The sequence below is a fragment of the Akebia trifoliata genome, chromosome 10 (genome assembly GCF_017979445.1).
Source record: "Akebia trifoliata isolate Shusen 1 chromosome 10, ASM1797944v1, whole genome shotgun sequence".
NCBI classification, from domain to species: Eukaryota; Viridiplantae; Streptophyta; class Magnoliopsida; order Ranunculales; family Lardizabalaceae; genus Akebia; species Akebia trifoliata.
This window is the reverse complement of record NC_141384.1, coordinates 30,338,362-30,356,831: the sequence shown is the minus strand read 5'-3', so window position 1 is coordinate 30,356,831 and position 18,470 is coordinate 30,338,362. Positions and strand designations below refer to the sequence as shown.

At 36.2% G+C, this 18,470-nt stretch overlaps 2 protein-coding genes across 7 annotated transcripts; one reads left to right on the top strand and one right to left on the bottom strand.

Annotated features, from left to right (window-relative positions):
- Window positions 1-1,538: 1,538 nt before the first annotated feature.
- LOC147393788 (cation/H(+) antiporter 18-like) lies at window positions 1,539-11,574 on the top strand. 6 transcript variants are annotated; one of them, XM_086456318.1, is made up of 6 exons: window positions 1,568-1,671; window positions 4,700-4,759; window positions 6,783-7,056; window positions 7,474-8,475; window positions 9,050-10,217; window positions 11,254-11,574. In XM_086456318.1, exons 3-5 carry the CDS (start codon window positions 6,859-6,861, stop codon window positions 10,196-10,198), a joined length of 2,349 nt encoding a protein of 782 aa, XP_086312444.1. In that variant the 5' UTR covers window positions 1,568-1,671; window positions 4,700-4,759; window positions 6,783-6,858; the 3' UTR covers window positions 10,199-10,217; window positions 11,254-11,574. The 6 variants fall into 6 exon arrangements, with proteins under 6 accessions (XP_086312442.1, XP_086312444.1, XP_086312438.1 ...); XM_086456312.1 differs by lacking the exon at window positions 11,254-11,574 and having other exon boundaries at window positions 9,050-10,420; XM_086456314.1 differs by lacking the exon at window positions 11,254-11,574 and having other exon boundaries at window positions 1,573-1,671; window positions 4,710-4,759; window positions 9,050-10,420.
- Window positions 11,575-12,161: 587 nt separating this feature from the next.
- On the bottom strand, window positions 12,162-17,840 carry LOC147393787 (BAG family molecular chaperone regulator 6-like). The gene is made up of 3 exons (XM_086456990.1): window positions 17,674-17,840; window positions 13,993-15,816; window positions 12,162-13,704 (listed from the first exon to the last, which is right to left on the bottom strand). Exons 2-3 carry the CDS (start codon window positions 15,727-15,729, stop codon window positions 12,295-12,297), a joined length of 3,147 nt encoding a protein of 1,048 aa, XP_086313116.1. The 5' UTR covers window positions 15,730-15,816; window positions 17,674-17,840; the 3' UTR covers window positions 12,162-12,294.
- Window positions 17,841-18,470: the final 630 nt, after the last annotated feature.

Genomic DNA, 18,470 nt, shown 5'->3' with positions numbered 1-18,470 from the left:
TTTAAGGACTAGTCCTGGGGCTCGTGCAATGCCTACACATGACATGCACCAAGTAAATGAGGGTGCGTCCTTGCAAGTGGCCCTTGAGGAATTAATGTTCATACAAGGTATTGAACTCACGATTCACAGGCATTAACCACTTGTCTGTCCAAAATTGTCATTGAGCCAACCCTTCAGGGGTTAATTCAATCTTATTATTAGAGTATTAGATTATGATACATTACAATAAGAGCATTATGAGACATCGTATGATATTTCGAGGAGATTATGATAGATTAGGATGAGATTATAAACTTACTATCCTCTTTAATCAAGATCGAGATTTGAATTTTTTTTTATGATGATCTTCAATTGTGTGCAAAATGTGTTGCAGTGTACCTAATACCTCAATATTTCTTATTTTATTTATAACATTATCGTTAGATAACAGTTTTCTTGATTCTCTAGTGATTTATGCCTTGATCATGCACGAGATGTAAGAATTATGACAAACAAGAGATATTGATCAACGACAATGATTTGGTCCCTCAAATTGTTTGTTCGAAACTTAATGACCTCTGAACTTACGGAATTTAGGAAATTTATTCTTTAGTAAATCAATTGCAAGCAATAGAATTCATGAGGAGGCCACAAAGTTTTGACCACATGACCAGAGGGACTAAACCCATGACGTTAAATTTATCGACCAAGTCTTTAGTTAAGGACTTTAAACATCAAAATGATTGTTAGGATTTGATCGTGTATCCCGAGGAAAAATCTATGATTCTATGCACAACCAAATCAAGAGAATTTTTCTTTTTTTTGTGGTGTAGTTAAGAAATAACCACTCATTTGTTTATATAAAATATGATTTTGAGTATATAATGTCGAAAAAGAGTGAGAAGCGTACATAAATAGGGCATGAAAGTTGACTTTTATAATCAACTTGTCTTTTATGATCTTTACGTTGTGGCCTAGTGCGCCACCTGTTTGACGGTTCATGATGAACAAATGCTACACGTGTACGGTAAATGGTATCCCAGAAAAAAAATAAAAAAAAATTCAATGTATTTTGATCATTAATTGAAAGACTCCTCCGAGATCATTTAGTGACAAACGTAACGTAACAGCCTGTCTTCTTATCTAAGACTTACCATTAATGGAAACACGGGTGCAACTTCCTTAAAGGAAATTTATTTGACGAAAACACCCCTGCATAGTATAAATATTCCCAACATATTCTACAAAGGATTCCAGGTATTTCAGAGATTAAAGAGGCTATATAATAAACATATGAAAGTTTGTTGTTTTTTGTAATTTTCGAGGATTGGAACTTTCGGGATATTTAAGAGGACTTACCATTAATGGAAACACAAGTTTAACTTCCTTAAAAGAAATTTACTTGACGAAAACACCCCTGCATAGTACAAATATTCCGAACACATTCTACAAAGGATTCGAGGTATTTCAGAGATTTAAGAGGGTATATAATAAACAAAGAAAGTTTGTTGTTTTCTGTAATTTTAGAGGACTGGAACTTTCGGGGTATATAAAAGCGCCAACAGAGGCAGTTCGAAATATAACTCTCTCTCTCTGTTTGATGATCTGTTCGATATGAGATTGAATCAGAGATCAGAAAGGCTTTGTTAGCGAAGAAAGCTTTGTTTCAGTTTCTCTCTCCATAAGATTCAGGTAATCTCTCTCTTTCTCTCTCACTCATTTATCTTTGATGGGTTTTAAGATTTGAAAAAAGAATGATCAACGAAATGGGTTTCTATAGAAACCCAGAAATTAGAAAACCCCGAGTGGATCTTCTCCTATCGTACAGAGGGACACGTAATTGGAGACAAAAAGATTACAAATTTCCTCGAGATCAGTACTTGATTTGTATGGATTAGTACCATATTTCTAGGGATACAATTTTCTTTTAAATAGCTGGCATCCCAACCATCTGTTTAGAGATTAATCTAATTCTGTTTCTTTAATTTCCTTTTACTTATGTAGCATGAACTTAAAAAGTTTTTTATTTATAAGTTTTATTATTTTTATTATTTTTTATTGTAGAGTTTGCCCATAGTGGTAAAAGAGGATAGAAGATGGTAAAAGTCAGAGGGGTATTATTGAAAAAAATAATAATGAATGCACACTGTTTTATAATGCAGCTGATGTGATAAGGGCACAAAATCGCACATCTTTTTCTTGTGTATCTCGATGAAAAAGATCTATGATTATGTGCCTTTGCCACATCATCCGCGTACCCAACTGTGTGCATGGATCACAACTCTATTGAAAAAAATGGGAGGAGGGTGAAAAACAATAAATTTGAAGGGGGAGAGAAGAGGAAAGATAATAAAACGGGGTTGTGTAGATTTTTTTGTCTCAATCTTTATACCTACAGATTGAGTGGGGTGCATCCTCATCCTCATCCTCTTTGCAATTAAAAAGGGTAAAATAGGAAAGATAGAACATTTATTGGAGTATTATTTAAAAATGGAGAGTTAGGGAAAGATAATAAAGTTGAAAAGTAGAAAAATAAATATAATAAAATGGAATTTTGTGAATCTCATTCTCATGTCTTAGTGTTTATCTCTCACGAAATTGTTATTGGTTGGAGTCGATTCTTATATAGATTATAAGAAATATTTTTAATTTAAATATTTTTTTTTATAATTTAAGAAAAACTTATGTGGGGATTGTAATATTATATTATAAAGATTTTTTATAACTTAGGATTTATATAATAAAATGAGAGATTTACCTGGCAGACCTAATTGTTGCATATTTATTACAAAAACTCCTTTGGAGTTCTGACAATTCCAAAGAAACCTTACTTTATGAAGTTTGTTACCCACCAAACCTCACTCAATCAAATTTGTTACCTTGCAAACTTTGGAGTGGGGATCCACATCATAAAATTCAAATTTATGCTGTTAATTTGTTACTTAAAATTCAAACTTTGGAGTGGATTCGATCCACATCAATTTGTAGCATCCAAAAACATGATTTGACTTCACAAGATTATAAAGGACACAATTCTAAGAACTTAGAAAAAAAATTAGAGAGTTAATTTTCACCTTTGAATTTTATTTTTAAGTTTGGGAGTTCGTTAGTCATCCATTATCAACACCTTCAATCAAGCTCAAAATGATTTTTTTTTTCTTTTGAATCTAAGTTTTTTTATGAAATATAGAAGGATGTGGTATTGAATTGCTAATTTGATAATTCATGTAGGTTCAAAAACCCTTAGTAAGATAAGTTAATCATTGTAACGTGATTCATAATGTAAGATTTGTTGAAGTAACAAACTTGATAAAATAAGAGAGTTTTTGTAATAAAATTACAACAAATAGATATGTTCGATAAATTTCTCTAATAAAATAATATGATTATTTTAATCTACCATTGGAGAGCGCATCTCGAGGAATACATTTACTTTAATTGCCTTTTTCTTCTTCACCTTTCCATTCATTAATATTATTGTCTTTTTTTTTTCTATCCCTTTTTTAGAATATTCATTTGACTTCATTTCTTTAATGTCATTCTATCAATTTTTATACCAATAAACAAAGTATCTTAAAGAAAACTGTAACAGTGTAACTTTAATTGCTTTTTCTTAGTTTTTGTTTTTATACTCATAGAAAAAATATCTCAAGGAAGACTTTTACTTAAGTGCCTTTTTTATTTTCTCCACTTTTCAAATCCTGATTTTATTGTCTTTTCTATCAATTTTCAAGAATACCCCCTTCAATCGCCTTTGTCGTATTCCCTATTATACTAATAAGACATTTTTAATTTTATTATTTTTTCTCTTATTTTCCATTTATCAATTATACCCTTCAAATTATATTGTCTCTTCTCTTTTACTTTGTTAACAATATAAAGGATGCTACACAAATAAAAACATAATTTTTACAAAATCTTGAGATTTGTAACGAATCTCGAGGTCTTGTTGACTATGGACGAGCCTTAATAAGACATGTTTTTCTCACGCATTATAATCATGAATCTTTATCTTTGGAATAAGATCTATGTATCGAGCGAGTGAATTTCAATCTATCATTAATGTAATCAATATTTTCATTATTTTAGTTAGAAATCAGCTAACAAGGGTTTGGGATTGTAAGTTTATATTATAAGAATATTTTATAATTTAAAATATTAAGTAAGGAGGTTTTAAACATATCATACAATTTTTTAGGAAAAAAATCTTGATAATAGGAGGATTAAACGTAAACGAGGAGATTTTCCTTTCGAAAAAGGAGAATTGGGGGAAGTGGTCAAGGCACACGTGTCAACTCATAGAAGTAGTAGAATTGCCAAAATAATAAAGGGTAACACGTGTAAATTAAAATAAAGAGAGACTTTACGTGCTGTGGTGACACCGGATTTACTGTGATTCTCACTATTCTGACGTGGAGATGCATACGTAACCGTTGATGGTTTTTAATCGTATCGCGAGGAAATACATCTATGGTTTTGTGCACATCCCACGTCAGACTTGTGAGAATCGCAGTAAAACCCTGTGTCATTCCAGTATTTTCCGAAAAAGATTTTCAAGGTTTCCTATTATGATCTAGTGAGAACTCCGACTCCGAGTCCGTGTATTTATTTAATTTCCAAGTATTAAAATATTGGGGAAAAAGATTTGTTTCGCTATATAACTAGTTTTAACGAAACTCTTATTCTCTCTTATATTTCTCTATCATCTGTTCTATCTTAGATTGAATCAGAGATCAGGAAGACTATATGCTTCGTTTCAGTTTCTCTCTTTAAGATTCAGGTAAACTCTCTCTCTCTCTCCGTCTCTCTCTCTTATTAATCTTTGATAGTTTTTGGGTTTGAAGAAGACTTTCTTTCTCAATCTCTTATTAATCTTTGATGGTTTTAGGGTTTGAAGAAGAAAGATCAATGAGATGGGTTTCTTTAGAAACACAGAAAATTAAATCGTTCTTTAGGTGATCACATAGAATCTAGTTTCCACAACAATCCCCCTTCATATCAAGAGTTGACTCGTAAATTTGTAGTTAAGGAAGGGGTGTTATTGTCTTTTTTCGGGTCGACTCACAATGGTGTGTGAATGTGTTAGGCGGTATGACACAAATGTCTCTAGTTAGTCGAGTTCAATCGAATTATTTTGGTAAATTTGGGACTAAATCGGAGGCGAGTTTGACGTAGGTTTTACGATTTTGCTATTTTCTTAAACTGAATAACTTGATGTTAATGTTTAGAGAAAGTCTGAGATGTTAGTCACAAATACCTGTCATCTGTGTTTATGAGATTAGGGATATTATCGTCCTTCAATTTTGAGCCTACCAATACTACCCTTGTCTGCCCTAATCTTTTATGGAAGTTAATATTTTAAAAGGTTATATTAGTGGCTCTTAAGTTTTGTTCAGTGAGGTTAGTTTGGTCAATTTGTCGTTAACTTACGATCTTCTCTCTTCTCACTTCGCAATCCATGCGGTAGTTGACTAGTATATCCGCTTTTAGGTGTCACACGTGCCGCGTTGAGGTCCATTTTTCCAGGCGTGGACTTTGCTGGAGGTTCATGAATCATGACCACCGCTGCGTGGGTCCCACTTGGACGAAACTGTATTCACATGTACTGATGGTGTTTACTGATTGGTTAAATACCGCACTTTGATGACAGACATCTGTGGTTTGAATTCAACTGCATATAGCATATGTTCTTACTGTTTTGTAGGGGGTGTACCTTGGTCCGGTTCAAACCGAGTACCGAACCAAACTGATAGTTTTATAGTGGTTTGTTTCGGTTTGAAACAAGTCGTGATTCGGTTCTGGTTTATGAAAATGGAGAACCGATCAATTTGGTTCGGTTCTTGGATCAAGTTTATATAGAACTGAACAAAACCGAGAACCGAACCCCCATGCAATAAATAAATGTATATGTAAATAATAATTATTATGAATTATTTTATGAGTTAGAACATAGATTAGTATTTATTTTATTTTTTTTTTTTGGATAAACTAATGGTTTTTTATGGATAGATTAGTGATTATTGTATGAAATTTTATGTTTATTATATTCTTGTTTTTTCATTAAAAAATATTACTTACAATTTATAGAATATTGGCAATCTGTAAAACCGAACTAAAGCAAACCGACTTTAGTTTGGTTTGGGTTGGTTTGGTTCCAATGGAATTTGGTTTTGTTCTGGTTCTTATTTAGTGGAACTAACTTTTGTCGGTTTGGTTCCAATTTGACCTCAATCCGAACCAAGTTGCACTTCTACTGTTTTGTCTTCCTTTTACATCCTGCTATTGGCACCCCAACTTTTTCTTATTACACCCCATTATTTTTTTTGAATTATTTAATGACTTGCTATTGACACCCCAATTTTTTACTTATTACACCCCATTCCTATGTAGATCGTCAAAGAATTGCACATAGTTGGTGTGGCGTTAGCAAAAGTTGGCATGGCAATAGTAACTCTCATTATCTATAAAACAAATCTTCAAAACCATTACAAAGGTTTGGCTTAAATTTATAATCTCAAAATTAGAAAACATTATAACACTCATTTCAAACAATTTCAGTAGTTGTTTACAATTATGATTAGGCTCATATAAAATCTTAAACCAAAAAAATAGAAATCTAGCAAAAAAACAAAGTGAAAGAGCTTCTATTGGCACCTCAACTTTTACTTATTCTCAACCATTCACTTAGTTTTCTTTATTTTTAATGTGGGTGTAATAAGTAATGTTTCCATTTGTGAACTTAAATCTCTTTTTTGTGGGTAGCAGAAAGAAATGGGATTGATTCCTGATGTTATTCTTTGCAGGGCTTTATTTAAAGGAAAAGAGTTTAAAAGAGGTTTTTTTTTTTGGGTGGTGAGGAGTTGTTTGAATTAGTTCAAAATGGCCTCAAACACTAGTGTACATCCATGCCCATCTCCAATGAAGGCAACATCTAATGGAGTCTTCCAAGGAGATAATCCTCTCAACTTTGCTTTGCCTCTCGCCATCTTGCAGATATGCCTTGTGCTCACCCTCTCGCGCGCTCTTGCTTTTATTCTAAGGCCAATGAGACAACCTCGCGTTATCGCAGAGATCATCGTAAGTTTTTTTATGCTCTCTTTGCTTTGATCTTTACTGATTCTTTTTCTTTAATTGTTAAAGAAAAGGCTGTTTTACCAAAACAGGCCCTGAAATTTGAAAATTTCCCACAATGGTACACTATTCATTTTAATTTCAGTAAATTACCATTTCAGAATAAAACATTTTTGTTAAAATGGGAAAATTTCACTATTTTATAAAGCGAAAATTTTTAATTGAAAAATTAAAACGGGAAAAGTATTTACTGTTTTATTGAATAGGAAAATATTTTTCACTTTAACCAAAATATTTTAATTCTGGCAAGGGAAATTTACCGTTTTCGGAATTAAAATGAACAGTATACTGTTTTGGTAAATTTCTAGCATTTTTACATACGACAGTTTAAACTGATAGTTTTCTATTTGATGATTTGAGCAGGGAGGAATATTGCTTGGTCCGTCGGCTCTGGGTCGTAATAAATCCTATCTGAATGCAATTTTTCCTCCAAGGAGCCTCACAGTGCTAGACACGTTAGCCAACATTGGTCTCCTTTTGTTTCTCTTCCTTGTCGGCATAGAATTGGATCCAAAATCACTTCGTCGGACTGGAAAGCGAGCACTTGGGATTGCCATTGCTGGAATCACAGTACCCTTTGCATTGGGAATCGGCGATTCATTAATCCTCCGAAAAACAATCTCCAAAGGTGTTGATGGACCTCCATTTCTAGTTTTCATGGGTGTAGCCCTTTCTATAACTGCATTCCCTGTCTTAGCCCGTATACTAGCTGAGTTGAAGCTCCTCACTACTGATGTCGGTCGAATGGCAATGTCGGCCGCTGCAGTGAATGACGTGGCTGCATGGATCCTACTCGCTCTTGCCATTGCACTATCTGGTACTGGTCACTCCCCTCTTGTCTCTCTATGGGTTCTCTTCAGTGGTTGTGGTTTCGTCTTCGGTGCCATATTAATCTTCCGTCCAATTTTCTCATGGATGGCCAAGCGTTGCCAGGACGGTGAACCGGTGGATGAGTTTTATATATGTGCAACTTTAGCCTCTGTTATGGCTGCTGGGTTTGTTACTGATGCTATCGGAGTCCATGCACTCTTTGGGGCATTTGTAGTGGGAATTCTCGTCCCAAAAGAAGGACCCTTTGCAGGGGCTCTAGTGGAAAAGGTGGAGGATTTGGTTTCTGGCCTTTTCCTTCCATTATACTTTGCTTCAAGCGGTTTGAAAACTAATGTTGCCACCATTAAAGGTATCCAGTCTTGGGGACTCCTTGTCATGGTCATAATTACGGCCTGTTTTGGGAAGATCATTGGAACTGTTATCGTCTCCCTTGCTTTCAAAATTCCTCGGCGTGAAGCTCTGGCGCTAGGTTTCCTAATGAACAGTAAAGGCTTGGTAGAACTCATCGTCCTTAACATTGGAAAAGATAGAAAGGTAAAATTTGAAACATCCTTTTTTTCATTGAACTTAGTGGGCAGTCTTGCACCATTTTTCCAAGTTAAAAGCTAGTATGAGTCCCTACCATTGAATACTCTTTTTAGTTTAAAAAAATATGGCCTGATTCATCCTCTTTATAGACCCAAGAGTGAAGATTGCGTACTATTATTGATTGAATCATGATCAGGTAAGGTGTACTGTTACTATAGAATAGGAATGGTGTCTACGTGGCATGTTTTGATTGTAGTTGAAGATACATTGGGTTCCTAACCAAGCTGTTTTTCTATATAGCACGCAGCCTAATGTATTTATTGTTTAATAAAAATGTGCTACGTTGACACCATATTTTGCTATAGGAATGGGACACCGTTCTGGATTGCGACTCTTTCTACTTGGCATGCATCCCATTGTGTTTAAGTCTCCAATTGAAACGTGTCACGTAGACACTGTATGTTGTTATAGGAACAGGACACCATTCTGGATTGCGACTCTTATTGACTATCATCTCCTATATTTATGTGTAATCTGGTTGATCCATGACCTAAATCTATTCTTTACTCTGTCATTGCAGGTGTTGAATGATCAAACCTTTGCCATCATGGTTTTGATGGCCCTCTTCACCACCTTCATGACTACACCACTAGTCATGGCGATATACAAGCCAGCCAGAAGGGAGAAGAAAGTAGACTACAAGCATAGAACAATACAGAGGAAAGACACAAATACTCAGCTTAGGATATTGGCCTGTTTCCACAGCTCAAGAAATATCCCAACAATGATAAATCTCATTGAGGCCTCACGTGGGACTGAGAGGCGGGAAGGATTACGTGTCTATGCGATGCATCTCATGGAGATGTCCGAGAGGTCATCTACAATCCGCATGGTGCACAAGGCGAGGAAGAATGGTCTACCCTTTTCGAGTAAGCTGCAACGATCTGATTCAGGCCATGTTGTTATTGCCTTCCAAGCCTTTCAACAGCTGAGCAGTGTCTCAGTCCGACCAATGACAGCAATCTCTGCAATGTCTAACATTCATGAGGACATCTGCACGAGCGCGGAGAGTAAGAGAGTGGCTATGGTGATACTCCCATTCCATAAGCATCAGAGGTTGGACGGTTCGATGGAAACTACAAGGACCGACTTCATGTATGTCAACCAAAAGGTACTCGAGCACGCTCCGTGCTCGGTTGGGATTCTAGTTGATCGTGGGTTCGGTGGGACTACTCATGTGTCTGCGAGTTCTGTTTCTTCCTCCATCACTGTACTCTTCTTTGGCGGCCGTGATGATCGTGAAGCATTGGCATATGGGGCCCGCATGGTTGAGCACCCGGGTATTAACCTGATGGTTGTCCGGTTTGTTATGGAGCCCGCAGCGGCTGAAGATACCGTTACGCTTGATCTGAATGATGGTTCTGCCAATGAAGTTGGGTCAGTTGATGACAAGTTCCTCACTGAATTCCGGTTGAAGAATTTGGACGATGACTCGGTTAAATACGAAGATAGGTTCGTTAGAAATGCATCGGAAACTATAGATGTATTTCAAGAATTCAAACGTTGCAATATGTTTGTAGTGGGCCGAAATTCAGAGGGAGTGGTGGCGACAGTGGCTTTTGGTGGAAGGAGCGAGTGGACAGAACTGGGACCAATCGGAAGCTTATTAACATCACAAAGTTTCTCGACGAATGCATCAGTTTTGGTTGTGCAACAGTACCATAGCTGAAGATAAATGGCCTCTTAAGGTTGGGTTGTGGATGGAAGGGTAATTTCATTGTTTTGTACTACATCAATGAAAAAGTTTTCAAATTTGTGTCACATGAATTATGGAAATTGGAAGGAAACAAAGATCCATGAGTCTTTGAAAACAGGAGACAATTCTCAACATTAAGCCTTGACTTTGTTGTTGACTTGACTAGAATGCTTTTAGATGGGATGTTCTTTGTTAGTTAAGCCTCGTAGTGTGTTCTGTTTTCTTTTGTAGTTTGTGGTGAGCTTCAAAAAGTTACCATTTTTTCTTGTTTAGTTTACAGATTGGACCTTTAGTTATCAAACGAAAAGGATTTATTTTCCACCAAACCAAGGGTCATGGCAAACTCGTTTTCTAGTCTCATCTCGGACAAGTTTTTCAATACGTCTGAGTCGTCTCGTTCAACAATGAGAAAAAATAAACTGTGGTTTTAAATCTCGTCCGATACGTTTGACTTGTCTATCCGCCTTGTTTGTGGATGATACCGAGATGTATCGGACGAAAAATAAGTGACTATTTTTTTTATAACTAAAGAGCATTTGATAGGAAGAAAGATTAAAAATAAAATAAAAAAGAAATACAAAAAATAAACTTCAAGAGAAATATATCCAATGATGTAAACAATAATATATTTTGTAATTCATGACTGAGAAATAAATAATTCTTTTAAGATGGCGGAGGAAATTAAGAATAGTCCTGATAATCTGACTCACTTTTTTGTATGCTCCCTTAGTAGGTTTTAAGAATCATCATTATTGAAGCTTTATCTCAAAGATTTGCGGTTGACTAATCGAATCATGTTCCTTGTTGAAAATGTGTTCGCATCCACTTTCACTATCTTAATCAACGCTCTTTTGGGTCTTACTCTCATTGGTTTTTAGAATTTTCACTTGCATATTCTTTCTGCTAGAAATTGTAATTGTCTTTTGATGAATGCAAACCATATTAATGGAGTTTCTCTTAAACTTATTGTCTATTGGAGCTATTCTTATATTTTTTTTACAAAACATTTTTTTTTCTTATTTTGGCAGGTTGGTTGGTAAATGAAGATCGAGCTTCATCTCAGCTAGTATAGATATTACATGTGAAGTGGCAAGTGGACCTTACTTATGATCAAAGATTGTGTAATAAATAATCTGACGATGAATCTTTATTTACCCTTTCTTGTGCATTTTTTCTTAAGGACCGTAGAACATGTATAGGTATCGATCAACGAATGAGGACAGAGTTAAGACAACATTGTTTGGAAGACCAGTTACCAAACTATGGTACTTTGATACTTGTATGTGGTTATTGAGGTTGTTTCTGTTGATTTCAAAGCTTTAACAAAGTTCATTGTTGTTGGGTTTGTCCACAGTTTTTGGCTTCAAAACTTTCCATTATAACTGTCTACTTTATGTGCAAACCATCATTATATTTAAGCACATATAGGACCAATTCATTCTTAAAAATTCTATTGATTTCTATGTGTGTGTGTGTGTGTTATCCATTCTGCTCGTACCCATTTCTGGTTTTGTTGATTAAATTTACCTAAAATGCTAAAACAATAACATTATAGTATATATTTGATGTAAAATTGATTATGTTTATGTGAATGAATCCAAACTTTTTAAGTCAAACTGATTCAGATATGAGTTCATCCCAAGTCGTTCTAATCATTCATTGAAATCCAACTTGAACAAAGTTTATGGGGAATCTGGTTGCAAGGTTATGTCTTTACTGGTAAGACTAAACCCAGTGCAGGGTTTTAGAAACATGTTTGGTTGCGAAGGGTGCTTTCTCTGCACTTTTTATTTTGTTGTTTTCGTATTTAAACTTCATTTCCCATGAAAGGCCATTAAGATCTATATCCTCAGCGAGTGTAGAATAAAATTTTCAAAGAATTTTTCCTCATATTAAGGCTCTTCTAATTATGAATGAAATATGATAATATCACGTCTTCAAGAAAGAAGTTCCAAGTCCGAATATTTTATTCGAAAATATAATATTTTACACATGATACAAGCAAACTCAGACACCATTACACATCAAATCCAGTAGAAATACAGACACATTCAGTGACCCTTTACATATCACATCACAGCTTGTTCACTAGTTACTTGCAGAGATCCAGTTGTTGCTGATCTCTGCCGTCTCATCCTTGGTTTCAGTTTCTTCTTCCTTGACAACTTCCCCTCCAAATCTTTTACTCTCCCACTCAAATCCGATATAACTGTTAACTGCTGTTTACCTGCTTCGATCAATTTCTCCAACATCTCCCTTAGTTTCTCATTTTCTTCAACTAGCTTCTTGTCTTCTTGAGTCTCCTTGGCAACTGAATATGAGTCACCGATCTCTTCTGATAATTCACTTCCTGGAGCCGAGTCCATCACCACCTGTTCTACAAATCTTGGTGTAGAAAGGTAGACCATAGTTGCTTCTGAATCTTTAGCTGCTTCTGCTTCTTCCTCCTTGTGTGGCAATTCTACTGAAATGTCCACAGCTTCCAAAGCCATAGGTGGGAAGCTGCCTTCTTCAATCTCCCCAGCCATCCTCTCATTCACTGCTAAGGAGGGACTTGTAACGTTATCATCTTTATTCTCAATTATCATCTTTACATCCTCCTTGGCCTCGAGTGTAATACCTTCAGATTCAACTGCTAAGGAGGGACTTCTAATGTTATCATCTTTATTCTCAATTGTCATCTTTACATCCTCCTTGGCCTCGAGTGCAATACCTTCAGATTCAATTGGTTCCTCCATATGGCTTTTCTTTTCCTCACTTTCTTCCACTCCTTGTGGCATCATCATAAGTAGGAGATTCTCTGGCTTGGAATCAGCAATATTTTCTTGTGAAATAGAATCCTCAATTTTCTCTATATTGAGCTCTACATTCTCCTCCACACTTGAGGCTAGAGTTGGCTCTGCCAGCAAATTATTTGCCTCAGGCTCAGCCAATATTGATTTGGCCTCTAGTTTCAACTCATGATGTACTCTGTCTTCAATGGGTGATCCTGTAAGTTCCTCCTCCATCTTAGAGTCAGTCTCCTCATCCACCACGACCGAAAGTTCCTCTACCTGGAGGCCATCTGCTTCGGAGGAGACCGCCTCTTTTTCACTTACAATAGATGATTCAATGGATTCCTTCACAGTATCTACAGCTACTTTGTCAGTCAACAGTTGTTCCTTGGCATCAGATTCCTTTGTATCATTGAGCATCTGTTCAGATTCCTTTGTATCATTCCGTATTTCTGCCATCTGAGTACATCCATCACTAGAGCTTTCTTCAAAATTCTTGGCATGTTTTTCTTCTTTTGGCTGCTCTGTTGGCATATATCCAATACCATTGGCAGTCTCATGGAGATCCTCCACGCCAACCTCATCTGGTTCTGTTGGTTTCAGCCCTTCTGCGTTTGGGCCCGTAAAGTAGTCAAGTTTCTCTTGTAGACACATGAGCTCCCTTGCCACTGATTTCCTGATCTCTCTTACACTTGGGTGCAAACCCTGGCAAACAACGACCCATAATAAAAATCAGCTTTTATGTAAACAAATATTTTTCTATTATAATCGAAGGGGACATCAAGGAACTCATACAGTAACGAATATGTTTCGTTGATCGTTTACAGAGCCATTTAATTTATGTATCATTTACATACCAGAAAGGACTTAAATGCAATTAAGTGGTGCAACATACCCACTCATAAACCAGGATTTGGAAAAGAAAACCATAAAATCCATTATGTTCGAGAAGAAAAGCAGGAAAAAGACTTGAGATTTGTCTAGCATGCATACCTGAATGGTGTCCAATTGTAATAGCAGACCCATTATGGTTTCACCAATTAATATCTTTTGCTTCTCGTCCTTCTGTAACTCAACAGAGGACTCAAGCTCATGGATGCGTTCTTTAACCTCATCCACCTGTTTATGGATTCTTGCTATTTGCCTCAGTTTCTTCAATGGTTCCCACTTCCTCACTTCAAACCCACGATATGCAGATTGAATAATAACAGCAGCTTCTGTAGTTGAAAGATCCTTCTTTCCTTTCCTCTTTTCCTCGGTTTTCTCTTCTGTTGCTCCTCCATCCTCCTTCGTCGTGCACTCCCTCTCACACAATTCTGCTTTGACTTCTTCATTTGAAACAATAGGGACACTAACTTGCTCTATCTTATCTTCTTTCATTTTTTCATCTTTTCTTGTTTCCTCAACTTCAACTTTGTTCTCCTTTCTTGGTGGAACTTCCCCATTTTTATTTTCAATAGGCTCCTGTGCTGGCAGATCAGGGGCTTTCGGAGTTCCATCAGAACTCTGTTGCACCTTCGATTTCAGCCCAGGAGGACTAGGTGATCTCGAAGTACTTTTTGGCCTTGGCAAGGGGTCAACCCTCAGACAAACAGGAGGCAATTTGGATGTCTTCCGTGAAGATGGAGATCGCCTCTCAGCATTTTTATCTGATGATGACGACTTCTCTCTGTTTTCTTCCTTCAACTGTTTCACAGGAATGATTTTGAATTTCCTCTCAGTATCCTCCGAGGACTTCTTTGCCTCGGTTTCTTCCATTTGCTTCACATGTATATCCTTAGGTTTGACCTCTTGTTCCTCCATCTTTGGATGCATCATGCTTCTAGAACTGTCTTCCACAACTCCTGATTTGTCCTCGTGATCACCATTTCCAAATAGCTTCAAAGGAATGAACTTTATGTTCGCCGGTGCCTCTTCTGCAACTTTTGGACTTGTATTTGTTTCCTTGACATCTTTCTTCTCCGCTTCCCCTTGCATTTCATAAGAAGGAATCCAGAACAAAGGATATGGGAACTGTGCTTTATCACCTTCGCCGTTTCCACCTTGCTTCAAAGATCTGATGCTGTTCATGTCAAGTGGAAACCATGAATCACAAGCCTTGGAATCCAATTTGGAGGTGTTGCTAGTGTCCTTATCATTTTTTGTGTCAATCGGAGACCACCCATTGCAGACCTTTGGCTCTAACTCAGAAGGCTTGTTACTCTCTTTGTTCTTCGTGTACTCAGGTGGAAACCACATAATTGGATAAGGGTAGTTGTTAACCGAAGAATCATTTTCCTTCTTCTCAACTTCTGGCTCCTGTTCTTCAATCTTCAACTCCTTGTCTTTCTTGTGATTCCTTGAATTGTTCAGGCAACCACAACAGTGATTTCCATGAATGCTCTTATCGTAATCATACTTAGGCTGCTCCATTGAATAATGTGGAGGAGAGAAAGAGTAAGCAGGATAGGCTTCATGGTAAGGAGGGTAAGGGCTATGGTAACAAAGTGGGTGGTGGGTTGGTGGATGTGGAGGCCTGAAACTAAAATAACCAGGAGGACAACTATGGTTGTTGAAGCATCCATGACACTGCACTGGACTTGGATAGCCATAGCTTCCACCATGCGGCCATGGTTCGTAGGCTGCAGGGGTTTCAAATGGGTCCATTGGGTAGTAATGGTGGGGGTAAGGAGAGTGATTTCTCTGATGAGGTTGGGGATATGAGTCCATGTATCTGTAGACTGGTAACATTTTTGGTACTTTATTATAAAGCAAATCACACTAGCCTAAGTTCTTCACGAACACAGGGCCTTGAGAGATCAATCAAAACAAACAGAACTGCAAAGAAAGAACCAAAACATAAGTAAGAATAAAATATGATATCAAACATTATGAAAACCAACATAGGAGATTCCGAAAAAAAATATATCACTTTTACACCTGTACTACACAATAGACAATTACCAGCCATCTTTTTCCCATTGAGTTGAGTTAGAAATGAAACTAGAAAAAGGGAAGTGACACAAAATGAAAAACGAAAAAAAAAAAAAAGAACCAACACCAAAGCAAAGAAAATTACATCTAATTAGATACCAGAGAAAACCTCATTCAGTCCTAATAGATATTACATCTAATTCACAAATCTTCACTACTTCTAATTAGGCTCTTCAGTAGCAGCTGATGCTGTTATTGGAAAGAACCTTAGTTCGTCGAACCAATTTGTAACAGTAAGTCCCTCACTAAAGACCCTATAGAAGCTAAGGCAAACCTAATTGAAATTGGAATCAACCTTGGAGCATAAAAACCTTAACGTCCATGCCCAAATCCTCCTTAAGCGTGTGATTTATATTCAGTTCGGAAAAAAACTCTAGCCCTAGAGTGAGATTGTAAAAAACCAAGCCATCCCAAGGCATTAAAAATAATCCTCACAAATTAATTGAAGCCCACCTTTTCCAATTATATCTTTCCCTCACCCACTCTCACTGATTAAAACCCCCTATAGAAGCTAGAACACACCTACTTGAATTGAAAACATCCTTGGTTCATCAAGCGCTATAACCCTGATGTTCATGCCCAAATCCACCTCAAGCATGAGATTCATGGTTAATTTTGAAACAAAACCCTAGAATCAAATCACTTGCCAAGGATAACGTGAGACACTTGAACTGATCCTCACGAATTAGCTAAGACCAACCCTTCACTAATTTATTCTTCCCCCACTCAAGAGAAAACTCACACGCTTTGGATTTTAACTCTTACACTTAACTCACATCTTCGAGTATAAGTGATCTCGCAAAAAATGTGATTAAAACGAAAACTTCAACCTCTTATATAGACTTTAGAAGGAATCCCTAAGAGACACTGCCACAAAAACCTGGTGCGTAATCCAAATGATCCACTTCTTTCAAGATTATTATATATTTCTCTATAAAATTCAAAGAATTTTCCCTTCAACATCATCCTAAGACAAACCTAGTGCATAATATAATGCATTAATCCATATGATTAATTCATTAAAATTCTCTTAAAATCGTTTAGATACTTCCACACCATTCAAGATTATTCAATAATTCCTTAGAACATTCAAGATTTTTTGGTCGCATACTGAATCAAATAAAATCGATTTTCAAAGAAACAAACAACCACACTACCAATTCTACCAGAAATTCGAAGAATTAAAATGATTTGCATAATTTAGAAATGTTCTCCTGAAGATAACATTTATAAATTTAATAAAATGTTGCTTAGAAAACCTATTTTCCTATACTCATCTTATAATCAGCAATCAATTTCACAAAACGTTTTAAAAAATTCCCTTAATTTGCTTCAATGCTGTTTTATGGATCAGCTACCTATATGGGCATAAAATTGCTCCTCCATAAAAAACTGATTTTTCTGCCTCTATTGAATTTTTTTTTTCCATCTTTTTTCTAAAATTGCACAAGATTTTTTCGAGTAAATAAAATCTAGCCTTTCCACCACTCAACAATAGATATCAGTCCTCTCACTAAGAAAAATCATAAATTTAAAAGAAGAATACCGAAGCACTGTTTTGTGTTAGAAACAGAATTACGATTTCACGAGATTCCTCCAAAATCAAGTATCAATATAACAAAGAAATTTCGAAAGATCTATCCAAAGCAAATAATATCTCAAATTTTCAAATCAAACAACTCAAAAATCTAAAATACTTACAATCTTCACTTGTAATTCTTCAAAATCCTTCCAAACGATTCCACAATCCAAATGACTAAGATATCAGCACGAAACTCTCCACAAATCCCAAAATTCGAAGATTGGCTTTTGTTTCTTACTCTTAAGCTATCAGATTTCTATCGATTTCTGAAGATGAAAATCAACGAAATTGGTTTTGGTTTTTATATAAGTAGAGAGAAAGTGACCGCGGACCTTCTTTCATGTTCGAGATCTTTCGCGTTTCTGTTATTGGTTCAAATCTCCGGATCTGGATTGTTCTAAACACGTGGAGCAACTTTATTTCACCATGTGGCACGTATATCTTTTTTCTGTGTCAGAAACAGCAAGACTCGAAGCTTCCGATGACGTGTCCATATTGCTTAATTTTTGCCATTGGGCCGCTAAAGTCGGGTCCTTATTCTTAGCGGATATGCTTGTCCAAGCCCTAGTTTGGTCCAAGTTTAGAATTTGATAAAATTTTAAAATATTTTAGAGATATGGTATTTTTACACCAAATTTTTCTAATGCCACACCAATTCATAAATTCATATGTAAATCTACAAATTTTATCATTCTTGACCCAATTTGTCATTGACTATGGTAGTGACATATTTATTTATTTATTTTTATTTTTTTTTTTTTTTTAGGGGGGGGGGGGGGTGTTGTGGGCATGACAACTAACCTCTTAGAGGATCATATCTCGATCAAATCCCTCGAGTCCATACATGTTAGGTAAGTCACGATAAATACTTGTGGATGGTCAACAAGGGGGTTTGAACTCAAGACCTCCCCCTTTT